This window comes from Citrus sinensis, chromosome 5, assembly GCF_022201045.2.
Source record: "Citrus sinensis cultivar Valencia sweet orange chromosome 5, DVS_A1.0, whole genome shotgun sequence".
NCBI lineage: Eukaryota > Viridiplantae > Streptophyta > Magnoliopsida > Sapindales > Rutaceae > Citrus > Citrus sinensis.
Window position 1 is genome coordinate 34583115 of NC_068560.1, and position 24130 is coordinate 34607244.

Here is a 24130-nt window from a genome sequence, read left to right on the forward strand (position 1 = left end):
AGATTGTAAGAAACGAACGTGAGCTGCCCTAACAATTTGAAAAGTGTAGAAAATATCTCATAAAATGTTTTAAAATTGTCATATGTTACTAGAAGACCATTGTGATAGCGACACATCCTTCCCAAAATTGCTACAAATCAGCACAGTACAATCTTCATTAGAACCATTCTAAAATATCTCCCGAACAGTCACATAAGAGAGAAAACCAACTTAATAGTAGCTTGAACTATCATATGTGAAGTAAGCAGTTCTCTCAACCTAATTGACTCATTTAAAATAAGTCAATATGAGATAGAGACATACTATTAACAGAGATAATCTCACAAAGGACATGTGTGCACCCTAAAGCACCCAAAAGAATCAAAATGAACAGTTAAAATTACTTTGCAGTTCCTCCCTAAGGATGAGAACACAATCGATAACTTAGCACGTGTCCAAAAAGACATAAAGATGTTCTCAAAGACATTTTTTTTTTATAAGGTCAAACTAGTCCCACAAGAAATGAATGTTTTTTCACTCCCACAACACTCGATTTTTCTCCTGTTCAAGGGTTTCTCTGAAACCCATCATATTCTCCGACACTTACCTAACTTGACCGTCAAAGTTGGTTCGTCCCTAAAAAATTGTCCTGAAGAGAGATAGCCCACATCATTCACAAAATCACCACTCAAAGTGAAGCTCTTATAATGTTTTTAAGCTGAACTAAAATCAGATCAAAACACAAATATTTTTAACGGTTGTGTTTTTAATATTAAGCATAAAGTAAAACAGTTTGAGATAAATAAAATTGGAAAACTTAGGGGTCACTGAAGTAGAGAAATCAAAATTCTACAGGAAGTCCATAAATCTAGGGCAAAAGGTCATAATTTTAAAGTTGATCAGGTCAAAATGATACTGTTAAAATTACAGAGGCCAAAGTCCAAAAGAGATTAGAAGTTTGGGGTAAAAATTCTCAAGAGTATAAATGCATGATGCATCTATCTTCTACATTCAAATTATAAATTAGGCCCTGAAGTTCTTTCATTATGCACATTATATAGCTTTTAGCCTTTTATATGTACATGTGTATATTTCTTGAAGTGGACAAAAAGCTTCAGAGCCAGCATCAACCGTGTACCCAGAGCAATAAAAAGAAAACTTCAAATGACAATTATCCAGAGAGGATAAAATGTCGACAAATTCGTGATATATCAAAGCAATATGTGTTTATTTACTTGTATATAGTCCAGAGAAGGAAAAAAATGTGCAAAACCAACTATGAAAAAAGAGAAAAATATAAATGAAAATCACCAAAGAAATTAAAGAAATGAAAAATCTCAGCATCGCACGTGATCTGTACTCAAGCATATATAGATTCTAATTGCTTGTTTTGGTACAATTTTCTGAATTCTCTCGTTGATGCAGACCTGCTGACGCGGTTTAATCTGTACATATTACCACTATCTTCATTGTGAGTTGTGGGACGTGTTTTGGAATTCGGTAATGGAGGCCGGTTCTTGATGTTCTTGGTACCGTTTGGATGGCCTTTATTTCTGGGTGACATCTTTTGATGATGAGAAGCTGCAACTGGGAAGAGCACAAAAGGCGGGCTATGTGACTGCTGATTAGCCTTTGTACCTGATGAGGCACTACTTGCACTGCTATAAGGCTCTTGGCCTTGAAAATTTAGCTCCACATGCTTCTCTGAATCCTGAAACAACATAGAGTAAATGTATGCATTAATATAATCTGCAGCATACAGCTGCATATTTTTCAGTAAATTCTCAAATGTAATGATTTTTTTTTTACCTCTTTATTAGATAGAGTTTCTTCTTTTGTTAGCTGAGAGGCTTGATCTCCAATTCTACGCTCGCGTAGCGTTTTAGACCGGTGCTTCATTCTAGCTCTCCTGATCCTAAAAGATGAGAGAAGTAACAAAATGAGATGAAATAATAGCAAATATGAAATAAGAAGTGTAAGCTCAATCTTTAAGTTCACGAATATTAAAATGATGATCAATTGACTTGCTTTCTCTGTTGGTTGGCTTCAATCAATTCATCTTCCTTGTCATAGATAACAGGCAGACCTGAAAGGTCGCAAGCCAATGGACTTGTGAAAAAGAACTGCAGGCAAGAGGGACATACTAACATTAAAGCCAATCCAGTGATAGAATTAACAAAATCATGAAACATCATAAACATTTGTTGTATCGTCTTCCAGTTGTGCTTACTTCATTTTTGAGAGCTGAAGCTGCAGAGCCGCGATATGCAGGATCTAGAGCAAGAAGGGTGCTCAAGAGACCCAAAGAAGATTCGGGAAACTCACTGAAAGCTTCAAATAGCCGAGGCTTGTATGATTGTGGCGGTCTAAAAGTTGTAGATAGCCTGAGTTTTTTCCAATAATCCTCTGATGGTGAGCCACATAGCTTGAAAATCCTATGCAGTTGCTCAACCTAAAGCATCAAAACTTGATAATATGAGAAACCAACAAGTAATAGAAAGGCTCATCATATGCCAAGTCATAACAAAATCAAGGAATCTAGAAACCAAGGGTATGTTTGCTTCTGCTTAATTTAACAGCTACCGATTTCATTCTTCAGCAGTTGTAGGATAGAAGTCAGAACACCTTGATTCAAAATATACTCAAAATAACTTTGATCAAACATGAACAAATTTTGCTATGATCAATTGGACGTTGTTACCTCTGTTCTACCAGGCATGATTGGCCTGCCCAAGAACATCTCTGCCAAGAGGCATCCGGCACTCCATAAATCAATACCTACTCCATAATCTGTGGCACCTAAGAGTAGCTCAGGGGCTCGGTACCAAAGTGTCACTACTCGGCTTGTGAGAGGACGTTTTTTGTTAGGAGAAAAATAATTTGCAAGCCCAAAATCCGCAATCTTTAGCACCCCATTTTTGTCAATCAACAAGTTTGATCCCTTGACGTCTCTATGTAAAATCCCCCTATCATGACAATGCTGCAAGCCTGAAAGCAGCTGCTGCATATAACACTTAACCTGCATCAAAACTCAAGTTAGCTACAAAATAAACCAAAACCTCGAAATCTGAAATTTCTCAATGAATTAAAAGATAATTTTGCACCTGAGGTTCAGTGAGTTTCCCTTCAGGATTGGAGATAATTCTAGCCAAATCTGTCTGCATGAATTCAAAAACGAGATAAAGACTATATTGCATACGCGATGTTGCCAGTCCTTCAAGCTTTACAATGTTGGGATGATCCAACTTCTGTAGTATCATAATCTCCCTTGCCATAAATTTCACACTATGAGGTTCTGATGTGTCAAATTTGACCTTCTTCAAAGCAACAATTTTTCCGGTATCCCTATCTAGAGCTTTATACACATTGCTGTAGGTACCTTGGCCAACCTAAAACCAAAAATCTAACCCAGTTTAGATAGCCAGCGGTTACTTTCTCCTAATGGCAAATCAGCCGATAGCCCGATAAGTAGCTAATTGAACAAAAAGCATGATATTCAATCTGTTTCATAAATCATAAAATTCAATAATTAAATTTATTTGATCAACATTTACAATCAATTAAAACATAAACAAAACTGATACAATCAAGATCAAAATTTTGGGGGAAAAAAAGAAAAGAAATTTAATTACCTTATCAATTTTGTCATAAGACTCAGCACTCTTAGGAACCAATCCAGCCAACACCTCTCTAGGAATATTATCAGTCAGCCACTTAGGCCACCCATTTACTAACTTACCATCGACCCCACCGCCACTTTTGCCGGTGCCGGTGCCGGTGCCGTTGTCTCTTACTCTTTGTTCCCCACTCACCTTCTCTTCACCCCCATTTTCAAAATCATCATAATTCACCGGCAATTCGAGCTTTTGAAACCGACCCGTTTCCTTCCCATTATATCTCTGACCCGTTGACCTTCTGTGACCCATCAATGCCTTATTTCCCACGTAACCATTTTCCATTTTCAACTTGTATAAGCCCCCGCCCCCATGTGGTGAGTTCATTGAACTCTTGGCTTGTACACATCCCATGGCTTTCTGGGTCTAATCAAGTTTCAATATTTATTGATTCTTGATTGCATAAAAGAAGAAAAAGTGAGTGCAAAGAAGAAAAGAGAAAGAAAAATAAGAATTTTGATGACGAGAAATGCCGTCTTTGGCCGGCATTATTGGATTTTTGCTGTGCAGAAAAAGGTATATTTTTCCTTAAATCTTTTTATTCTCTTGCTCTTTGCTTTATCCGCTATTTGCAATTTATTTTACCCAATTTGATTTGATTGTTTATTTGTTTAATTTAGTTTTTTGACTGAACTGTTTTTGGCGGGAGGGAAATAAGCATTAGACAAATGGACGAATGGGGTTTGAACAAGTCAGACAAATGCATAGCTTCTGACAGTGAAAAGTATCAGTTCAGTATACAAATTTCCATTGCCACGTCATCGAATAAATGTGGAGCCATCTGATGGGGTTTGCTCTGTCCTCGAGTAACTTCAGCCAATTTACAGCTCGCTCGACTCTTGTCGAGTCACGAGGTTGCAATGGCCGTTACTTGTGCAAAAACTCATTAAAAGCTAAGATAATTTGTACACTGATGTTTCATCTCTGTATTGTAGCCTGCTTTGAGGTATGCTTGATATTTTCTTTCTTCTTTTCTCCTCTCTGTTCAAAATTTGAAGTAATTTTTACAATTCAGCATTTAAAAAGAAATTGAGTTTTTGTGCTAATTTGATCATCTTTAGTAGCAGTCATTTGGTCCTCGAAATGTTCTTCGATTTATGTTTTAGCTCCTAATATTTGTTACATTTAACTGGGTCCAGTTCCTTTTTTCCTTTTTTTTTTCTTTACAAATTTTACCACGATGAACACTTGAACAGTTTCTTGTTCCCTGAGCGATATCACGGATGAAACCCTTTTTCTTTTTTGTGACAGATTGAATGAACAAATCTAATGATATTTGTTTTAATGTTTCGTGGATCACGCTTGTTCTCGTTGAAATTGCAAGTGGTATTAAATTTCATAATGGCTTCAACTAAGGCATAAGATAACATGATCGTTCTTTTCCTTTAGTACTAGAGATTTTCAAAAGAGAAAAGAGAATCGACTTGAATAATCAGCTGAATGTTTTCACCACTTGCTACTGTGATCTTGTTCAAATTAAGTAGTGTTTGGCTAGCTAGAGCACTGTGCTCTATTATATAGGTGAAAATTTGACTGTCTCAGTCTGCTTGGTTAAGTGAACAATGGGAAGAAAATGGGTTCATGAAGGAAAATAAAAAAATGTACTTGAAAAGCTCAATCCCTGAACGACGTTTCTTCTTCTTTTCCATCTTAATCCGTATAAAGACGGAAAGAACGTTATGGATTCGTTATATTTCTTAAATTTTGTCGGATACGAATACGATTCAGATTCAAGAAAACACATCCATATTCCATAGGCACACAAGTCCATATGCCCACACGCACGTGCATACACATAGATACGTACGCACTCACGCTTGAGTGCACGTGTGCTAGGAAGTTCATTATGGCATTACTAGTGAAAATAAATGTCTATGTCGAATTGCTTGTGTTTATTTCCTTCTAATCATTATTCGGTGTGGCAGAATTTGAACAGTGGAGACTTTTTTTCTTTGGCATATGGAGACTAAAATGAAACTGCAACTACTTTAAAGATTGGGTTCAGCTAAATCATGGACATGCACTGAAAAGATTGTAACTTATATTAAATTGTTTCCTGTTGCAGGGAGCTTCAGCAATTGAAAATGTGCCACTATTAGCAGTGGGAAGATGATTCGGCATCTCTGAATGAAGATCAAGAACCAAGAACTGAAAATGGCAATGGCAACGGCAACAACCGCCGCACTTTCATACTCCCATTCCCTATTGATGAGTGGGAAAGTAGGTTGGATGAATTAGAGGAGCATATAGCAAGGGTTGAGGCTCGGTTTGGAAGAATCCAGGAGAGAATGTTGTTTCTTCGAAAGGCATTGCGTGTTGTATCTGCATTGTTTATGGTTACCCTTCCCTATGCTATACACAAATAAATGTTGAGATGATAAACTGTTGTACCCGTGCTGCTTTATTTTTTTATGGTGGTATAAACTAGGCACCTTTTGCTTTTCATTATCTACGTTCATTCTATGATGCTCTTGAACTGCTGTCGAGTTTGGCTAAATTGGAAACATAGATTAAAAGGAATAAACTTTAGGCAATTAGTGAAGAGGAAAGGTTCAATGAATGCTGAAATATAGTCTTTTAATTGCGTTATATATCTTTTTAAGTTGTCTCTCTACACTAATGATGATCACAACCATGCTTTGTCTGTCTTTATAGAGTGATAATCAATAGTTACTGCGCTAGAAATTTGCGCTTTCTTTTTTTTTTTACTTCCCACTTCATTTTTTCCCTTGTGCTAAAGCATCAGTGAGCATTTAAACTATAGCTTTCAAATGTTGTGTTATGTAGCAACCTTCAACAGTTGGCTGCAACTTGTTCGGAAGAAAAGCAGCAGCTTAACCAATAGCGGGTCACAGGATCCAAATGCAGAATCAGTATAAACAGAGACACCAACACTGTGACCAAGAAAATAACTAAAAGAAAAACTTCTACTCTTGCATAGAAGCTGAATTGTGAAAATAAGGCTTTTCCATATTGAATTAATTGAATACTAAACAAGTATTTGAAGAAGTTGTGGATGAAACATTGAATGTGTTACAACAATTACAGAAAACAAAAAGTATGGACAGTATCAATGATCAAGCAGACAACTCATTCGAGATCTAGTATCCCGAAATTGGAGAGAAGGATCTTTACTTGATCGACAAAGTCTGAGCCTGTAGCGTACTCTGTTAGCATCCCAACAGCAAAACCAAACATAGCCCATCTACCAGCAATAACACAAGTAGAGAATTAAAAAAAAAAAAAAAATCATGAATCCATCGAGCCAAAAAAATTTATATAAAGTAAATTGTAGAAAGAGTTCACATAATAGGAATCCATCCAATGCGATAACAGCTATGACCAGTGGCAGAGCCAAAAAATCAAATCTACTGGGGGCAAAATATTTTACCAATATAAAATACAAAGAAATAATGATGCTTGTATGCCATATCTGAGGTTTAACTAGAAATCAAGGCTTTAGCCTTTAAGCGAAAGGCAGCAAAATGCCCAAATCGTGAAAAGCTAAAATATGATTTCAGATATTTATTTTGTTTTGTATTCTTAATAATGAGTTTAATGGATTCCATTTAATTGGGCATGTGTACTTAATTTAAATTCTACAATTGGGCTAAAAATTATAAATGGATGAGATATTTTTAAAAGAATTTGAACATAAATTAATGAAATAATCAATTCAACAAGGGCAAATTTGTAATTTCAATTGAACAGGACAAAACATGTCTTCTGGAATTTTTGGGACATGCAGGGGGCAGCTGCCCCCGCAAGTCCGTTAGTGGCTCCGCCACTTGCTATGACAAGGGCAACATATGAGTTTTTCACTACTTAATGTAGACTAAATTGCAATCCCTCCAAAACAAGCCTAAAAGCATATCTTTCATGAGCACATTCATCCAGTCCAAATATAAAAAATTCGCTGCTCATTACTGAATCTATTTTAAGGAGACTACAAAAAGCTTATTAATTTCACATACTAATCTGCATTAATCCAGATCGAACTCAGAACACTTAACTCTTAAAACTCAATGACAGATAAACTATATGCAGAATGCATAATTTCTTTTAGGATCAAATTATTAACAAGGTAAATAGACCTTAGAAGAAATTAAGTGAAAGCTCTATGCCATATAGCGACATTACAGCATCGAAAGGAACTGTTGCTAGAAAGAGAAAAGGGAAGGAGGAAAGAAGAATTACTTGGATTTCCAAAAAGAATGAAAGTACTTAATGGCAGTAAAACATATTAAGAGAGTAAAAGGAATTAAATTTTAACTGAAGATATGGCCTAGGATGTCATTTCATGATTGGATGGGAGCACCAGACCAGTTTTGTGATGTGGTGCTCCAAGAGCACCCAAGACTTTCTTGTTCACTGGCTTTGCACGTGAAGTCTTGCCGTCATAGGGGAAACAAAGAATCAAATCTTGATCAAACACATGGAGAGGCGGATAGAGGGACAGGATAGTTGTGCAGCTCATGGCCCAAAGAGCCTCCAATAGAACTTTTTATCCTTAATATTTTCTCTCGGACACCTTGTCGCCCATTACCTGATGGAAATCTTCAAAATTCTTGGGAATATACACTAGTATGCAAGAAGCTTAATTAAATTACTCTACCTTCTTCTATTTTCACTGGTTGAGTATCATGAGAAATTCTGTATCAAGTTAGAAGCTAAGGATCTAAACCGCTGTTACTAAAACCTCCAGTCCAAAGCAGTCCATCCATCAGCTTGTATTATCCTTTCCTTTGTCTAAAGCCATAATAATTCTATCAAAATCTTACCAAGAATCTTCTCCATCAAACATGCATCAAATGTCTCAACCAAGTTGTCCATTTCCCAAAACTGGAAGGAAACACTAACCAGCAATTGTAAAACCCCTCACAAACTCCCGTATCAATTAATATTTATGAATATAACCCACATAGGGTATGTTTATAACTGTTGTGTTTGTTCTTAATTTTGAATGCACAGCAGCGAAGGCAACTAATGTTTCTAAACCCGCTCACACTTGATAACTCATTGATTTTCCATTTATGCATTTCAAACCCAAACATAATCATAAATCTATATAATTAAAACTGAATTTAAAACCTTGCAAGAAAGCAAAAGCATTACCTGCCATTGGCAATCTCGTTCTTTCCAATGAACCCAAAGAAAGGGCCGACATTAGCTTCCTCAAGCTTCTTCTGCTTAAAATACTCCTGCAACTCCTTAGCCTTTTGTCTTTGAAACTCCAAAGTCACCACATTCTTGTCCTCCACCGCAGCAGCCGGCTTTGGCGGCTGAGCCACTGAAGAAGACGGCGGAGATGGCGGCGACGGCTGTGGAGGTGGAGGCACTGGTTTCACCGTTGACGGTGGAGATGGTTCTCTTAGAGGAGGCGCGACGGGTCTTCTGATTGGCCCATCAGCTTGAGAACAAGTTACAGTAAATGGACTAAGCTTTGTTCTTGAAATTCTAAAATTCGATGGATTTGATGATGAAGAAGAAGAGCAACAAGAAGACGAAGTTGGGACTCTGAGACAGGGGACTGATGATGCCACAGACATTTTCTTTCTTTTCTAATTTTGTTTCCCAGTTTCCTGATTTTGTTTTTGTTTTTCGTGTTGCCAGAATCAAAAGATGAACCAGAGCGCTGTGTGTGGATAAGGTGAAGCCAAGTTTTGAAAAATTAGATGGTTGATAAAGCAAGTTTTGTCCAGTCGGAGGAAATGGAATGGTTGGTTAATTTGGCGCCAAGCCTCACACTGCTTCTAGACAACGTGGGTGGCACGCGCAAAAACCCTGAGTGCTTTGGAACTGACGCGCCTTCCGTGAGAGTGGGAATCCAACTCTCAGTAATATTTCACATCCATCATCAGAGATTTCCATAAGAAGGAAGTTTTACACTGTTTTAAATAAAAAGAACGAGAACTTTTATGCGGTTATTTTTTTTTTAATCCCTTCTCTTTACCATCCGTCCATCCCCTCCATTACTGAAAATTGAAGGTGAAATGGAATTTCAAGGTTAAAATTTTAAAAAAAGAAAAAGAAAAAAACTCTGCCTCTTCCTTATTAGGGTGCCAAAAGATACAGGCAAATTAAAATTAGAAGAGAATTTAAATCGGAGAGAGTACTCAGGGAGAGCCGGAGAATATGTGAGATTAACATCCAAGGAAGAAAAAATATAACACATTAATTACGAAGAAAACAATCGAAAGTACAGTAAGGCATAACAAGAATGCTATAGGAAAACATGAAGCTCCAAGTGACAAAATTGAAATCCTCAACATTGAAATATAGACACAAATGATCAATCTAACCAAGGTGCCCAGAAATATGAAGCTCCTGGAGCTTCGTTCTTCAGCAGAGATCAAAAGCTCACTTTCCTTCTTTGAATTGGAAATCAGCTGAAGCACCCAGCAACCAGACTGCATTAGTATTTTATCTGGAGCCCCGTAGCAATTTCAGAAAGGTTGAGTCCACATATTGCCTTGGCCAAAAAGAAAAGAGAACTACATGATCGTGCACGAACAACTTCTTTCGATTCCATTATCAAATTCATCATCTGATCCGCCCAGTTCACTGCCATTAGAAGAAACGAAAGAGAACAAGTCACCTTTACTTTCTGCATACACACCTGCTTAGCATGAGCTGAAGAAAAACATTCTAAACAACAATATTTCACATATGGATATAACTCTCATCTATTGCAATTTTGAAATCAACCACATCTGATGATGAAACTATTGAAAGTGCCATGGAAACAATTTATGCTGCTACGGTTATATTACGACCCCAGAACTTGAAAGTAATAAATAAGCAGGATGTCAGTTTCTCAATGCAACAAACGACACGTGTACACACAGACATGCACAGTGCCAACCCAATACAAGTACAAGATGAGGGGAAAAGGACATGAGACATCTATACATAAGCAAGCACGATCTTCAGATATGTAGAAAGGAATACAGGACAAAGACCTAGAATCCAAATCCACAGCATTGATATTAACATTGACTGGACCAGGATATGGAGAAGAAATGGTATAAGTATATTGAATGCAGCCGAGACTTGATCTTTGAGAAAACATAATTCTGCTCGCAGTAAGTTTCTGGAGATTCTAACTCTAGCTAGCAAACAAGCACCATCAGTTAATATGCACCTGTGAGTATCATCAAAGCCCTGAACTGTGCCAGAGTCTCATAGATGAAGCATACAAAATAGAGGTCTAAATATGTGATGAAGTTTGGTTGTACCAGGTCTAATGATCAAATATTCTAACTTAACATGAAATTTCTGACATACAAAGGGGGAAAAGGCTTATGAGATAATAGCACCAAATTCCTTTGTTTTGTTCACAAATTCACTCCGGTTGTCCACCCCAGTATATTTACACAAAACAGTAGCACACCATATTAAATTATTAATTCAGTAGGAAACTTGAAAAACTACACACTTACAGCAAATCAAAATAATAAGAAAGTAAGATTTGACCCCTCTTTCAAAGCATGTTTTAGAAGTCTGCCCCTAGGGGAAAATTTCAAATTTAATAAAAGAAAAAAGTATCCTTTCATACAGGAAAATATTTTTAAAAGGCTAAAGACTGAAATTGGCAGGAGAACAGAACCACTTGTATCCAATGAGGGTTGATCAAACTTTGACTAAACTAGTAAAGTACCAAGTGAGAAAGATAAACTTGAACCTTCTTGTTCCTAATTCTTCAACAATTCATATGGGCATATAAACTTCTCTATGTGAATATGTTTAGTATAGTGTAGTTCACCATAATAAGAATATTGTTATTGATATCCTATTGCGCAGTTTGAGAAACTTGCTGAAAGTTATACATACTTCGACTGGCAAACTGTGTTCTGCCTACTCTTCACAACATATATGAAATACAATACTTACAGTTTGTAAACACTCATTGATCCTCAGAGAAACATTCAAGTTCAAGAAAAACACAATAAAACAATAAAAAATATAAAGCAGATAAAAACTTATTTCTTCAAAAGAATTGGATTAACAGGACCTCTCCAAGCTGGTTTAAAAGCAAAATTTCCTCAACCTCCAAACCATAGTCATGATCGTGGTTGCATCGCCTCTATAAAGATAGTTTATGAGAAGCAAGGGTTGTAACTAGCTAAATGGAAATTGCCAAGGGCATGAGAATGTTATGCATAAGTAAACTACTATTGATCAGCAAACATAATGTGCACCTAAGGTCAACATACAGCGGCATTAGCAGAGACAAACGCATAGTAAAAGTCAATATAGAAAAAGTCAGACCACACAGTGGAGATATTCCATTTTGAAATGAGATATTCTCTTACCTGGGCTCAAATTCCCTAATCTCAGCAAGTTCACTTCCACAAGTATCGGTCCACTGCACTTTCCTCCTTTCTGTATGACCAGCTATATCGTTACCTTTTTCACTCAATAAATCGTGCTCGTGCTCTATAACGTTCTGAACAGGAACTGAATCGCTATTAGAAGGCTTCTTCAAGCTACTCTTGAGAGAAAGCTTTACCACATTACCATCATCATCCTCAACATCAATCGAACGATCAAGTCGCTTGTCTAAACCAAGAGACGAAGGCGAGACATCCTGATTTTGGGCAGGTCCTACTTTGAGATGTGACGGCGAGTCGGGTCCTGCGGAAGCGCGACCGAAGCAAACAAAGGAAGCGCAGCCGCGGGAGAGCCTGTTCTTAGCCGCGGAAGCCAGCTGGAGGTCAGGGTCGGGGTCAGGTTCTTGGTCCACCAACTGGTATTGATTCCACGGCGAAACTCTCATGGGTTTGTCGTCGTCGTTCTTCTGACCCAAGAATAGAAGGGTTAGGCCCTTACTATACCCAGATGCCGAAGAAGAGAAAAACCCTCCTCCTTCCACTGCCAATAACATCAGTTCTTCTCATCTGGACACACAATACAATCTAATTTCTTAATCACCGGCCCTTCATCAAACGCATTAACTCACAGTCAGTCAACTTATAGAAACTCACATTTCTCTGTCTGCCCTGTAGATAGTTGTAGCCGTCGTAATCAATTAGTGGAGGTAATTGGTTTAATTAATGCCCAATTTTGGTTGTAATAATTCCAAATGTGTGAAGATTCAATTGTGAAGTCAAATTTTTATATATTAAATCAATTGCGCAATAATCTTAAGGGTATCAATTGCGCAATAATCTTTATATATTAAATCAGCATCCATTGGAAAATTAATAAGCACATTGGGTTATATATTAAATAAAAAATCACTAAATTCCAATCAAAGGCATCTCGTATGCTGCAAATTCTGCTGGTATATATTAAATTTGTGTTCACAATTTGCATCACTAGTTAGTTTAGTTGTGTGAGGTTGTGCTGAATTATTTGTATTTTGTTACTTTCATTTTGTCAATGTGAATTATTTCAATTTTGTAGAAATAAATAATATGGAAAAAGACATCGAAGTTGAAGAGTTGGAGAAATTTGAGGAGAACGATGAGCCAATAATTGGGATGTCATTTGATAGTGATGTTGATTTGTTTATTTACTTCAAAGAGTACGGTAAAAGAAAAGGGTTTCCGATTTTGAGGAGAACTAGTAGAAAGGATAGTGGTGGGATTCTTAGAAATGTGACTTTTGCTTGTGGGAGAAGTGGTGAAACAAGAAGCAAATCTGTGAATATTTTAAAACCCCAACCTAATGCAAAAACAGGCTGCAATGCTAGATTGGGAGCTGGTTTAGGGGATGATGGAAAGTGGACAATTCGAAGCTTAAATCTTGAACACAACCATGTGCTGTTAACTCCAACCAAATCCAAGTATTTTCGGTGCAATCGTAGCCTCAATACATATGCAAAAAAAAGGCTTGATGTAAATGATCGAGCAGGAATCAGATTATGTAAGAATTATCAATCACTTGTTATTGAGGCTGGTGGTCATGAAAATGTGACATTCATAGAAAGAGATTGTAGAAATCATGTTCAAAAAGAAAGAAGATTGCGGCTTGGAGATGGGGATGCTGCTGCTCTTCAAAACTATTTTATGAAAATGCAAGTAGAAGATAATAGGTTTTACTTTAGTATGCAAGTGTATGATGAGGGACGATTAAAAAATGTTTTTTGGGCCGAGCCAAGGAATAGGGAAGCGTACAAGGAGTTTGGAGACGTTGTTACATTTGACACCACGTATCTTACAAATAAGTATGATATGTCGTTCGCTCCATTTGTAGGAGTTAATCATCATGGGCATTCTATTCTGTTTGGGTGTGGATTGATTTCACACGAAGATATTGAGACATTCACGTGGTTATTTCGAACATGGCTATCTTGCATGTCTAATTCAGCTCCTAATGGAATCATTACAGATCAAGACAGGGCAATGAAAGTTGCAATTCAGAATGTCTTTCCCAATACTCGACATCGGTGGTGTTTATGGCATATAATGAAGAAAGTTCCAGAGAAGCTAGGGGGTTATTTGGTCATGTGCTATTGGATTGGAATTGAGGGAGATGCTGCAAATCTGTTATTCCTTAATTGTGTGCTACTGGAATGGTGGATGGATAAATGATATTCTGTTATTTTTTAATTCTATGCTACTGGAATTCTGATATTCTTTAAAGTGCAGAAATTGTTTTATGTTATTCTGGAATTCTGGATGTATTCTATGCTACTGGAATTCTGTTATTCTTTAAAGTGCAAAAATTGTTATGCTACTGGAATTCTGGAATTATTTAAAGTGCAGAAGTGCATAAATTGTTATGCTACTGGAAAGTGCAAAAATTGTTTAAAGTGCAGAAGTGCAGAAATTCTGTTATTGTACTGGAATTCTGGAAAGTACAGAAATTGTTATGTTACTGGACTTCTGGAATTATTTAAAGTGCAGAAGTGCATAAATTGTTATGCTACTGAAAAGTGCAAAAATTGTTTAAAGTGCAGAAGTGCAGAAATTCTGTTATTGTACTGGAATTCTGGAAAGTGCAGAAATTGTTATGTTACTGGACTTCTGGAATTATTTAAAGTGCAGAAGTGCAGAAATTATTATGCTACTGGAAAGTGCAGAAATTGTTTAAAGTGCAGAAGTGCAGAAATTCTGTTATTGTACTGGAATTCTGGAAAGTGCAGAAATTGTTATGCTACTGGAATTTTGGAATTCTTTAAAGTGCAGAAGTGCAGGAATTATGTTATTGCTTTTTATTTGGTCAAAATATTATAATTATAAATGATTATATTTGGCTTTGCAACAGAGGAAAAATTAATTGATTCAAAGAAGCAAATGACACAGGAGTTATGGACTACCAACAAATTTTTTGCAAAAAAAGGAATATCATTTCCCCATCAATACCAAAGTTATCTTAAAAACTGGTTCAACAAGTCATTGCACTAACAATACATTAATTAATTACACAACTTAAATATAATACATATTAAAAGAGTTATCATTATTTGCGGGACGTATGTTACAAGAACACTTGGTTGTTGTCTTCGCTGAAATTCTTGCTCAAGCAACTGAAATTTAAGAGATATGCATTCGATTTGATGGCCCAACTTGCGGACTTCTGCTAACAACATGTCAATTTTATTCTGATTTATAATACGATCTTCCATCCCTCTAAAATCATTACATTCACTGCTCTTCCAATCATCATCCCATTCAAAAGCCCCACATCCTTTGCACTTCCAAAACCTACGATTCGGATTTTCTTTTGTTCGTGAAGTTCGCAAGACCTTATTGTTGTTGCAGCATTTATCACAAGCTTTCAGTTGTGTTTGAATTTCGTTTGTGCTTGAAGACATAATGATTGAACAAATTCTGTTCAATATACACTTCAACCCAGATTCCTTCCAGAAAGAAAAAATGGTAGCCAATATATTAAAAACCAGCTTATTGATTTTTTTTCTCCCCCCCAAAAAAAGAAATACATCTTACTGCATTCATTCAGCTCAAATAAAATTATTTAATTTCAACTACAAAGAAAACAAAAAGAAGAAAAATATGGTCAAATGAGAAGAAGGGGCATGGCTCTGTTCTTAGAAATGAAAGTGAATTGATGGAGTTGACTAGTTGGGGGTTAGTGTAAGTAACTTTAGACCATCAGCACTTGCAGGATTAGTGTAAGTAATTAAAATATGATGTTATTTTTTATTATCTCTTGTAACTTAAAAATAACTACGGGATAGTAACATAATGGCTAAAGATCTTAATGTTTCAAAACCTTAGTTGCACTATTACAACTCCATAATTAACTTTTTATTTTTCCTACCTGATTTAACATATATATTTGTTTTCCAGAGAAGTATTAAAATATGGTGACTTGATAAACTCAAATATCATGGGTAGAATGTTACTCTACGGCTTTTAACTCAAGTGGGTTGAGTCATGCTGGAGGTCAACCAAAACCCAAAATGTGGAATGAAGAATACTCAGCTCCAAACACACAGCTGACATATGCTTCAGCAGACTCTCGCACTAACTTAATGCGTGCATAGCTTTTTAACAGAAATTCACTTCAGGAATAGCTAAAGCTATAATACTTTTAACCTTGATTCAGGACATAAAACCCCAAGCTTAAACAGATTGGTTTCAACTTGCATGACTAACTTCAACACGTGGAGAAAAAATTTCTAATATGGTAAAATTAGAGATTGGAAGTGTTTTTGTCTGTGCTTACTGTAAGTGAATTACCTAGGGGTTTTAAAGGGCTGAAAGAAATTTTTCTTTAGTTCAAAGCTTTGAGTATGCATACTTAATAATCTAGCAATTATTACTTACCAGTATATCAATACAATATTTTCATCTTTTAGTCCTATAACTTGTTGTATTTGTTAGAAATCATGTCAATACGGAAATCTAAATCAAGGGCACTGCAAAATTTCACACATCCGTCATGTAAAACAAAAGGGCCTTCCAACTAAACTAAAGCTATTTTTCCTGCAATTATGACCCAGCAAACATGAGAGGAACTAGGCAATCACATTTACAATCTTTACTAACTGATGTGATGAATAATCGAAATAAACTAGCTTTTGGATAATGCTATCACTCTCTACTCATCTTCAAACATAAAAGAACAAATTTCAAACTTAAATCTCTCTCTATCACTATGAACAGTTGCAATTTCACCCCTTCCAAAAGAAAATCATCCTTGTCCGGTAACACACAAATAAATAATTCACAATAGTCAATGACAAGCAATACTCACGAAATTTGCCATTACCTACACAATTTGAGAGCAGCAGAGACGATAGAGAAGAGAGAAAGCAGACCCACGGTGAGAGACCAACGACGAGAGATCCACGGCCAGAGACAAATGCCAAGCACCACCGCCGAGAAAGTTTGAGAATAGAGACGACAGGGAAGAGAGACAGCAGACCCACGGCCAGAGACCAACGCCGAGCACCCTCAGAAGGTTTGAGAACAGTGAGATTTCTGTGAGAGCAAATGGAGAAAAGTTGTGCGTCGCGTGAGATGGATTGCACGTGTGTTGGGATTGCTATGTGTATTACACGTGAGTTGGCTCATTTTATAGTATGTCCAAAACGCACCGTTTGGTGCTTATTGTGGTGCTTAACGTGGGAAGAATCTCATTTTCCACTCAAAAAAATCTTCTTAGATTTCTCGTTACATGCTCACAAAGATTCATAAGCAGAGATTCCCATCAATTACATGACATGAACAAATTTTAACTTTAAACAATTGAAAACAAAAATCTAAACTTTTTTTTTTAATCGGGGATTTCCGAATATGCTAAAACTAAAAGAATTTAACAGTAATTATTCACTGAGGCAAGCAGAGCAAAGAAAAATTAAAGAAATGCGAGATCAAATAAAAATAAAATAAAATAAAATTTTAGTTGATTTTCTCGGGAAACAACGGAACAAAATAGATGAAAGTGGAAAGGACGAGGGCAGAACTGACCACCTGACAGAAGAGTTGACGGATCTGAGAGAGAGTGAGCGTAGTTGGAGTGGAGTTAAATCGGCGGCGCCGGCATGTTGGATCGAATTAATCGGCGAGGAATTGGAAATAGAGATTTAAAAAAAAGAAAAAAAAAATAAGTTAACTTCTGGTTGGAATTATTTAAAGAAGGATAGCGATGGTGACTCTCTCTTTCAGTACAGGATACTACAAATATAAATGGGCCCTATTTTATTTATTTATTTTATTTTTATCATATTTAATTTCGCGCCCTTAACTTTTGGGGTTAAAAAAAAATAAAAAATGTTATCATAGTATTTATTTGAATTTGCAGTGAATTATGTAAAAAGTTAAAAGTTTGCTTTTGTTTGCATGCTTTTGTGCTTTGGAACCGCTGAAGTTTTTTTTCTGATTAATTAGAAGTACAATAGCTATAATAGCGTGTGTTATATGTAAGTAACTACTGCTTTACTTAATGCATGTCAAGTTTAGATACCAGTAATTAAAATTAAAAAAAAAAAGAAAAGAAAATGGCAACATTGACCAACTCTGAAACAGGCGAAAGTAGTGAGAGGGATAGCTACCAGAATTAAAAAAGAGAAACAAAGTCCGTTTTCTTATTATTTAAAGCAAAATAAAAAAAAAATTGAATAATAGAAAAAAGAGTCAATCGCCTGGAGTAATAAATGGAATTCGCAAAAGAGGAAGCAAGGAATTCCGAAGAATTAATGCGGACATTGAATGCCCAGATTGACCTACCTTTTAGCTTATGATTCAATATTCATGTGGCACAGTGGCTGTGGTGCATGATAAGTCAACACTGACCGCACAATAAGAGGTTTTTTTTTTTTTCTTCAAAAATTTTAATCTTAAACTTCAAATTAATAAAAAAAAAAGGGGGGGGCTCTAATTTTGCATACAATACAAAGACCAAAGAGGAGCAAGGAAGATGATGTAGTCCAAAATGGTCTTGTAGGTCTAGCCTCTAATGCAAGAACACTGACGGCCCTTATTATTACTGTGTATAGCTAGGAGAAAAGGACCACTAGAAACTTTAGGTAGTAGGAGGTTTCTTGTGAATAAAAATGATGATAATTAATTATTTTGAAAAGGAAAATGTCATAGAAAAAAAGTTGGTAAAAATTGAACCCCCATGCCATGCATATTAATTTGATTTAACAAGCTCAGAGCATGCACAGTGAGATACTGTCCCAATCCCTATTCCCAAACTTTGGTCAATTATTTGGTGAAGAAAGCCAACTGCTTACAAGTCTTTGCTTGAACGCGTACTACTATTCACCAGAGAATTAGCTGAGGGGAACTTCGGACGAGTAGTGGGTGAAGTCAAGCAAGAAATTAATAATGATGCTAATTACAAACTTGAGAATCAATTATGGGTAAATCTTTTGCGTTACGTTATTAGTGCACCTTGGGAAATGCATAAACTAGGTGTTTCAAGAAGATTATGAAAGTTTCTCCCTGTTGGATCAATGATTGAGGAATGGTCAAAAGAGTGAGTGCGTTACGGACTTTATTTATCTTTACACAATTATTCTAACAAAAGTTTTGAATTTTCTCCAGTGACATGCATATGGGTTTCGGCAAAAAGATGGTCGGCCGAAGATGGTCTTGTGGGGTCTCTGGTAAAGTAATAACCCACAATGCTCTCATTTCTTTCTCGGATTTGCATTTGAACATTTGTTTTAGTTTTGTTTTGAATATCATGTAAATGTAAATCAAATTATTTTTCAAGATTCATAATGTTATGTGAGCGGACATATCATTCCCTAAAGCAATGAAGAATTCCTTCAGTAATTAGAGTAAAAAATAAGTTAGAAAATAATATATATATATATATATATATATATATATATGCACACACACTTCACTTCAATATATTACAAGATAAAGTAATTTAAATTGAAACATATATTTTAGTTGTATTTTAGTTTATCCTTCACTTTAACTTAAAAGATCCTTTATTGAATAATAATTTATATATATATATATATATATGTAGCTATGTATGTATGTCATGGTGAAACGACATATTTTTTTTTTTCAGCTCTTTTGTGTGTTTGTGTTGATAACTGAGGCGTTATATGTGTTTTCACATCATATTTATATCTTATTCAAAATATCAACCTATAAATTAGGTTTTTTAGACTTTAAAAACCATATTTTTTGTGAATGTTTAGAAGCATTTCTACCCCTTACATGGTAAGTAGTAATTTTTAACATGAACTTAACTACCTGCATAGGAGAGGAAAAGAATATCGAAAGGTCATTTTGTGTGGGTCCAAATTAAGGGTTAGGGCAATAAACAAGTTGAGTTGGGACTCACTACTAATCTAAATTGATGAAACAAAATTGATCGAGAGAGCATGAAACATGATGATGGAAGGTAAGCTGCATATTCATTTCTTGTCAAGCGTGTGTCCTTAGAATGGGCTTGGAAATTTTGACCCCACGACAATTGTCTAATCCAAACAACGATCGTCAATCACGCCTGCAAGGATGCATCTTTATATCTTATTGAAAAAAGAACGCGGTCTGTTAAATTTCCGTGAACATTATTAATACATTATAATCAAAATTTGACAAAAAAAAATTCTAAAAACATGATGCCAAAGAATTTTTTTTTCCTTTTAGCTAAAAACATTTTTCAACGACATTAATAAACACTCCCGAGCAGTCTGTTTGGAAAAGGGTCGAGACAAACCAAAGAATGGGTGAGGGAACCACTGACACTATGGGGGTGGCATTTTAACTTTCCCATTATAAAGGAGATATACAGAACTGCAAATTTACAGAGATAAAAGACCATAACATAAGCAACTCCAAAGGCACACAATTTTATATAACAAGCAGGCATTAACTCAAAAGTTGCAGAACTAATTCAACAAAATGCTTGCTTTACAAAAGGCTATAAGAATCAAAGCTAACAGACTTAAAGAGAAGAATTGATCAAGTGATGAGTGAAGGTGTTCATCATATTGCTTCTTACCTCATGAGAACACACACAAAAAAAAACCATTCTTCTTCACACGCTTCAACGAGTCACCAGCATCATCTGTTTATTCTTCCATCAAGTTGGAACCCTAACCAATTTCATGTGCCAACAACCATGAACGAAACAGCATACTAACTGCAACAGCACGTCCAAGCTTTTTAATGACATGAAGCTTCTTAAAAGAAGTCATCTCAGCGACTTTAATCGGCATGCATGTCCATTGAAGAATCATTGGGGTTGGGAGGATTAGCATCCCTGTTTTGCTGATGAAAAAAGTTGGGATCATTGTTCCGGCCTCCAGCTGTAGGAGGCATACCACCATTTGGATAGTAGCCTCCTCCCGGTGCGATTTGACAGTGCTGAAGACTCCGACGAATAGGGCTTGATAAAGCATTTGAGAAAACCGAATTTTTGGGTTGCTGATCGCAGTGCTCAGACCGAGTTCCCTGACCAGCAGTTTGGCCAGAAGAACCAGAAGGGACAGGGAAGCCAGGACTTGTGAACTGCATTGTGGGTTGTGAATGCTGATGTCGGACTTGTGCCCTAGGAGACATTGTTGGCTCCTCTACACTGGAATCTAGCTCATTCTGCAAGGATCAGAATGTTCGATTCAGAATTTTCAGATACAATAAATTATCAAAGAATCACCATGCAACATAGCAAATTCCATAATATCTATACAAGTAACAATGTCACTGCAATCACTCATCATTCACAGAGAAGTAGTAACGGTACATTTAGAGACCCGAGCAACAATACCAGAATAAGTCTTGCCGATTGAAAGAAAGAGTATTGATCCCTTTGACCATCAATTACCTCTTTGTCGCTGGAGTCATAGGGCAGAAGGGAAACAGCTCACCCTAATAAAACATGGAAAATTTCACCAAGCATACGAACCCACACCAAATTGACTATTTTATCTACATTTAATATCTTCCGTTCAACATTTTAGTCATACATCCCAATAAGACTATTCTGGAAGGTCCAATGACAGTTCCCTGCCAGTAAAAACATTTCTCTTTCATTTCCTCTTTAGAGATTAAAATGGTTGAGCCTTCGCAATATTTTATGCTCAAAATCCTTTATAGCACAGGTGTTGATAAGTTGATAAAAAATAAAAGGTGGTTGTCACAATAACAGCTTCAAATAGGAAACTAAACATCCACTACTCAGAGAAAGAATGTCGTGTCATGAATGAATTAGGAACAAACCTGAATGTAATTAAGTACATCAACTGTTGTCACTCTTGATCCACCCTCTTCTTGTCTCCAAATCCACTGATATAGTTTTTCCTGAAAAATTAGATGAACGGGTAAATAAAAAATTTTCTCGATGCATTCCAAGCTATTTAAAAAGTTAACAAAGGATAGAGAATAAACACATAAGGGCCAAATGCACAACCAAAAAACATCTATTTTAACAGAGGAAAACTTCATTCGTCATTGCCAACAAGGACAGAACATAATCTCCAAATTATGCCAAAACGTTTAAAAAGCCAATTTTTTCTTTTTCTTTTCTTTTTTTAAAGCAAGGTTCTAACCATAAACAATTAGAAAAGGCATAACAGCCACACTTGTCATACCAAGCTTACATGTGATCTGTCCTGAAGTTCTCTCATACAGATAGAAAGAGGAAGAACAAGAAAAGAAAAGTGAATAGTTGCAAAATTTCAATCTTTCTACCACCAAATCTTCTCCCTTCTCATTCTCTACCTATTAACCATTAGCAGTCAAAAGTCAACCTACCTTTAGTTTCCATCACGAGAAGAAAGAGAATACTAAGTTGATCAATTTGGTTCAGATGAACTCAGTCAAGTCATGTGACCGAGATCAGCAACCCATGCTACTGGTTAATACATTAAGAAACAATTCCTTTAAGTAAACTATTCCACTCACAAGAATGCGTGGGATTTAGCGTACAGGTCTAGTCGTGCTCTCTAAACCGTTTGGGACAGAAACACTTCATCACCACCAACTTTATGCTAGTTGCATTCTTGCACCGCGAGTAACAATAATGACTTTTACAAATCCATACAAGCCAGTTGTCACAGTCACAAAATTTCAACAAATAAATAAAGAAACATCTACTTGAGCAAACTAATGAAACCAATGCTATGTTCAGCATTATGTCTCTCTAGATTGGAATCACCAGCTAGCAAGTATAAAAGGGCGGTCTGATGAAAATATTAGCTGCAGAGTAAAGATGAGTATCCGCCTACACTTTAGCTATTATGCTTTCAAAGTTAAGCAGAAACACAAAAGTTACAAACATACCCTTCATGCATTACGCTTGTCCAACTAGCCAACACAAAATATCCATTTTCCCTATATAAAATTCCCTTTGCTTCTCATTGAATTGATTAAAGAAAAAAAAAAAAAAGTAGTTTCTTCGACCTATTTCTTAAACCACCTTACACAAACAGCCAACTCAATCATCTCAGTCAAACAATAATACCCAATTCACAATTGCACTTAATCAATCAATCACACACAAAATTGAATCCAATAGCAGATAAATTATAACAGTAACACAAATATATTCTGATAAGAGTTAAATAAACCAAAGGGAACCGTACAAGTCCGTGGCGTTCACCGGCTTGAAAGGAGAGCTTTTGCTGGTTCATGGCTTGGGTATAAAGCTGTGAGAGCGAATTCGCGGCGCTGCAAAACGACGCATACATGCTCCGATCCACCTCGTCGAGACTCGTCGCAATCGATTTTCTCTTCTTACCCATGTTGATAAATGGTTCAAATTTTAGGTTTCTTCGAGCAAAAGGAGATTTTTAATGGTGATTGAAACGATCGATCGAAGAGTTTTATGGGAATAATACAAAAGCCTTTTTATCTACGGTTCCATGTGGAGACCGAATTAGGTGATGATACCCTCTTAGGTTACGTTTCGCATGGCAGGCTGAAATGGATTGGCTTGATTATTAAAATTTAATTGGATTTGGTTAAATGGTATTACATTATGCATTATTATCTAATATTTGGCAAGATATTATATTAGATTATTTTAAATTAAATATTAGGGAATTAACAAGAATAATTAAATTTATTTAAATTATATGTTTTTGTATGTGGTGTACATTATTGCGTATTAAATAAAATATTAACAAAATAATTAAATATAAAATTATTTATTTATCAAATATTAATATTTTACATAATAATCTAATGACAAATGGGATGTTTCTTAGTATTAATTTTGTTAATACATTTAATATACTATTAATTAATTATTTTACCACTAAATATTAATACAAATAAATAAAATAAAAAAAGATGTCATAGGTAAAATAAAAAAATAAATTACTTAATTTTTATGAAATTATGAATGAATGAGACTCGACTCTTTTTTTTATAGAGATTTATTTAACTCTCCGCTTTAGGGGTAAAATAAATTTTTCTCCAATATTAAGTTAGGGTGTTGTTCGAGAAGGATAATCTCAATTGTTATCTTATTGTAAATATTAATAGAGTTTTTATTGTAATATATATTAGTATTTAAAAAAAATCCAAATGAACTTGCCAAACATTAGATAAATATTTTATTAAAAAAAAAATTAGTATCCTCAC

At 35.7% G+C, this 24130-nt stretch overlaps 5 protein-coding genes and 1 long non-coding RNA gene across 13 annotated transcripts; 2 read left to right on the forward strand and 4 right to left on the reverse strand.

Annotated features, from left to right (window-relative positions):
* Positions 1 to 1197: 1197 nt before the first annotated feature.
* LOC102614621 (probable serine/threonine-protein kinase At1g54610) lies at positions 1198 to 4186 on the reverse strand. Its single transcript, XM_052440733.1, has 7 exons — positions 3612 to 4186; positions 3084 to 3368; positions 2681 to 2998; positions 2210 to 2431; positions 2008 to 2102; positions 1789 to 1894; positions 1198 to 1690 (listed from the first exon to the last, which is right to left on the reverse strand). The coding sequence occupies exons 1-7, from the start codon at positions 4005 to 4007 to the stop codon at positions 1340 to 1342; spliced, it is 1773 nt and encodes a 590-aa protein (XP_052296693.1). The 5' UTR covers positions 4008 to 4186; the 3' UTR covers positions 1198 to 1339.
* Positions 4187 to 4307: 121 nt separating this feature from the next.
* LOC127902718 (uncharacterized) lies at positions 4308 to 6096 on the forward strand. Its single transcript, XR_008055277.1, has 2 exons — positions 4308 to 4599; positions 5719 to 6096. It is a non-coding gene; the product is annotated as an uncharacterized LOC127902718 (long non-coding RNA).
* Positions 6097 to 6602: 506 nt separating this feature from the next.
* Positions 6603 to 9343, reverse strand: LOC102625140 (light-harvesting complex-like protein OHP2, chloroplastic). The gene is made up of 2 exons (XM_006473034.4): positions 8769 to 9343; positions 6603 to 6858 (listed from the first exon to the last, which is right to left on the reverse strand). Exons 1-2 carry the CDS (start codon positions 9200 to 9202, stop codon positions 6744 to 6746), a joined length of 549 nt encoding a protein of 182 aa, XP_006473097.2. The 5' UTR covers positions 9203 to 9343; the 3' UTR covers positions 6603 to 6743.
* Positions 9344 to 9809: 466 nt separating this feature from the next.
* On the reverse strand, positions 9810 to 17710 carry LOC102625427 (uncharacterized). Of its 8 annotated transcripts, none has more exons than XM_006473035.4 (3): positions 17543 to 17710; positions 11969 to 12553; positions 9810 to 10217 (listed from the first exon to the last, which is right to left on the reverse strand). In XM_006473035.4, exons 2-3 carry the CDS (start codon positions 12538 to 12540, stop codon positions 10148 to 10150), a joined length of 642 nt encoding a protein of 213 aa, XP_006473098.2. In that variant the 5' UTR covers positions 12541 to 12553; positions 17543 to 17710; the 3' UTR covers positions 9810 to 10147. The 8 variants fall into 8 exon arrangements, with proteins under 8 accessions (XP_006473098.2, XP_006473099.2, XP_006473101.2 ...); XM_006473036.4 differs by having other exon boundaries at positions 11969 to 12592; XM_006473038.4 differs by having other exon boundaries at positions 17540 to 17703.
* LOC127902717 (protein FAR1-RELATED SEQUENCE 5-like) lies at positions 12635 to 14264 on the forward strand. The gene is made up of 2 exons (XM_052442577.1): positions 12635 to 12693; positions 13062 to 14264. The coding sequence occupies exon 2, from the start codon at positions 13073 to 13075 to the stop codon at positions 14189 to 14191; it is 1119 nt and encodes a 372-aa protein (XP_052298537.1). The 5' UTR covers positions 12635 to 12693; positions 13062 to 13072; the 3' UTR covers positions 14192 to 14264.
* A 2660-nt stretch (positions 17711 to 20370) lies between the features above and the next one.
* On the reverse strand, positions 20371 to 23491 carry LOC102626479 (uncharacterized). Its single transcript, XM_006473040.4, has 3 exons — positions 23128 to 23491; positions 21764 to 21844; positions 20371 to 21139 (listed from the first exon to the last, which is right to left on the reverse strand). Exons 1-3 carry the CDS (start codon positions 23284 to 23286, stop codon positions 20753 to 20755), a joined length of 627 nt encoding a protein of 208 aa, XP_006473103.2. The 5' UTR covers positions 23287 to 23491; the 3' UTR covers positions 20371 to 20752.
* Between the last annotated feature and the right edge of the window lie 639 nt (positions 23492 to 24130).

Coding starts and splice junctions, on each gene's coding strand:
- LOC102614621 (XM_052440733.1), bottom strand. CDS start 4,007: ATGGGATGTGTACAAGCCAAGAGTTCAATGAACTCACCACATGGGGGC. Junction 1,895..2,007: donor GAAGCCAACCAACAGAGAAA/GCAAGTCAATTG, acceptor CTCATCTTTTAG/GATCAGGAGAGCTAGAATGA. Junction 1,691..1,788: donor AAACTCTATCTAATAAAGAG/GTAAAAAAAAAA, acceptor ATGTTGTTTCAG/GATTCAGAGAAGCATGTGGA.
- LOC102625140 (XM_006473034.4), bottom strand. CDS start 9,202: ATGTCTGTGGCATCATCAGTCCCCTGTCTCAGAGTCCCAACTTCGTCT. Junction 6,859..8,768: donor AACGAGATTGCCAATGGCAG/GTAATGCTTTTG, acceptor TATTGCTGGTAG/ATGGGCTATGTTTGGTTTTG.
- LOC102625427 (XM_006473035.4), bottom strand. CDS start 12,540: ATGTTATTGGCAGTGGAAGGAGGAGGGTTTTTCTCTTCTTCGGCATCT. Junction 10,218..11,968: donor ATTAGGGAATTTGAGCCCAG/GTAAGAGAATAT, acceptor TTCTAATGGCAG/TGAACTGGGCGGATCAGATG.
- LOC127902717 (XM_052442577.1), top strand. CDS start 13,073: ATGGAAAAAGACATCGAAGTTGAAGAGTTGGAGAAATTTGAGGAGAAC.
- LOC102626479 (XM_006473040.4), bottom strand. CDS start 23,286: ATGGGTAAGAAGAGAAAATCGATTGCGACGAGTCTCGACGAGGTGGAT. Junction 21,845..23,127: donor CCGGTGAACGCCACGGACTT/GTACGGTTCCCT, acceptor CTAATTTTTCAG/GAAAAACTATATCAGTGGAT. Junction 21,140..21,763: donor ATGTACTTAATTACATTCAG/GTTTGTTCCTAA, acceptor TGATCCTTGCAG/AATGAGCTAGATTCCAGTGT.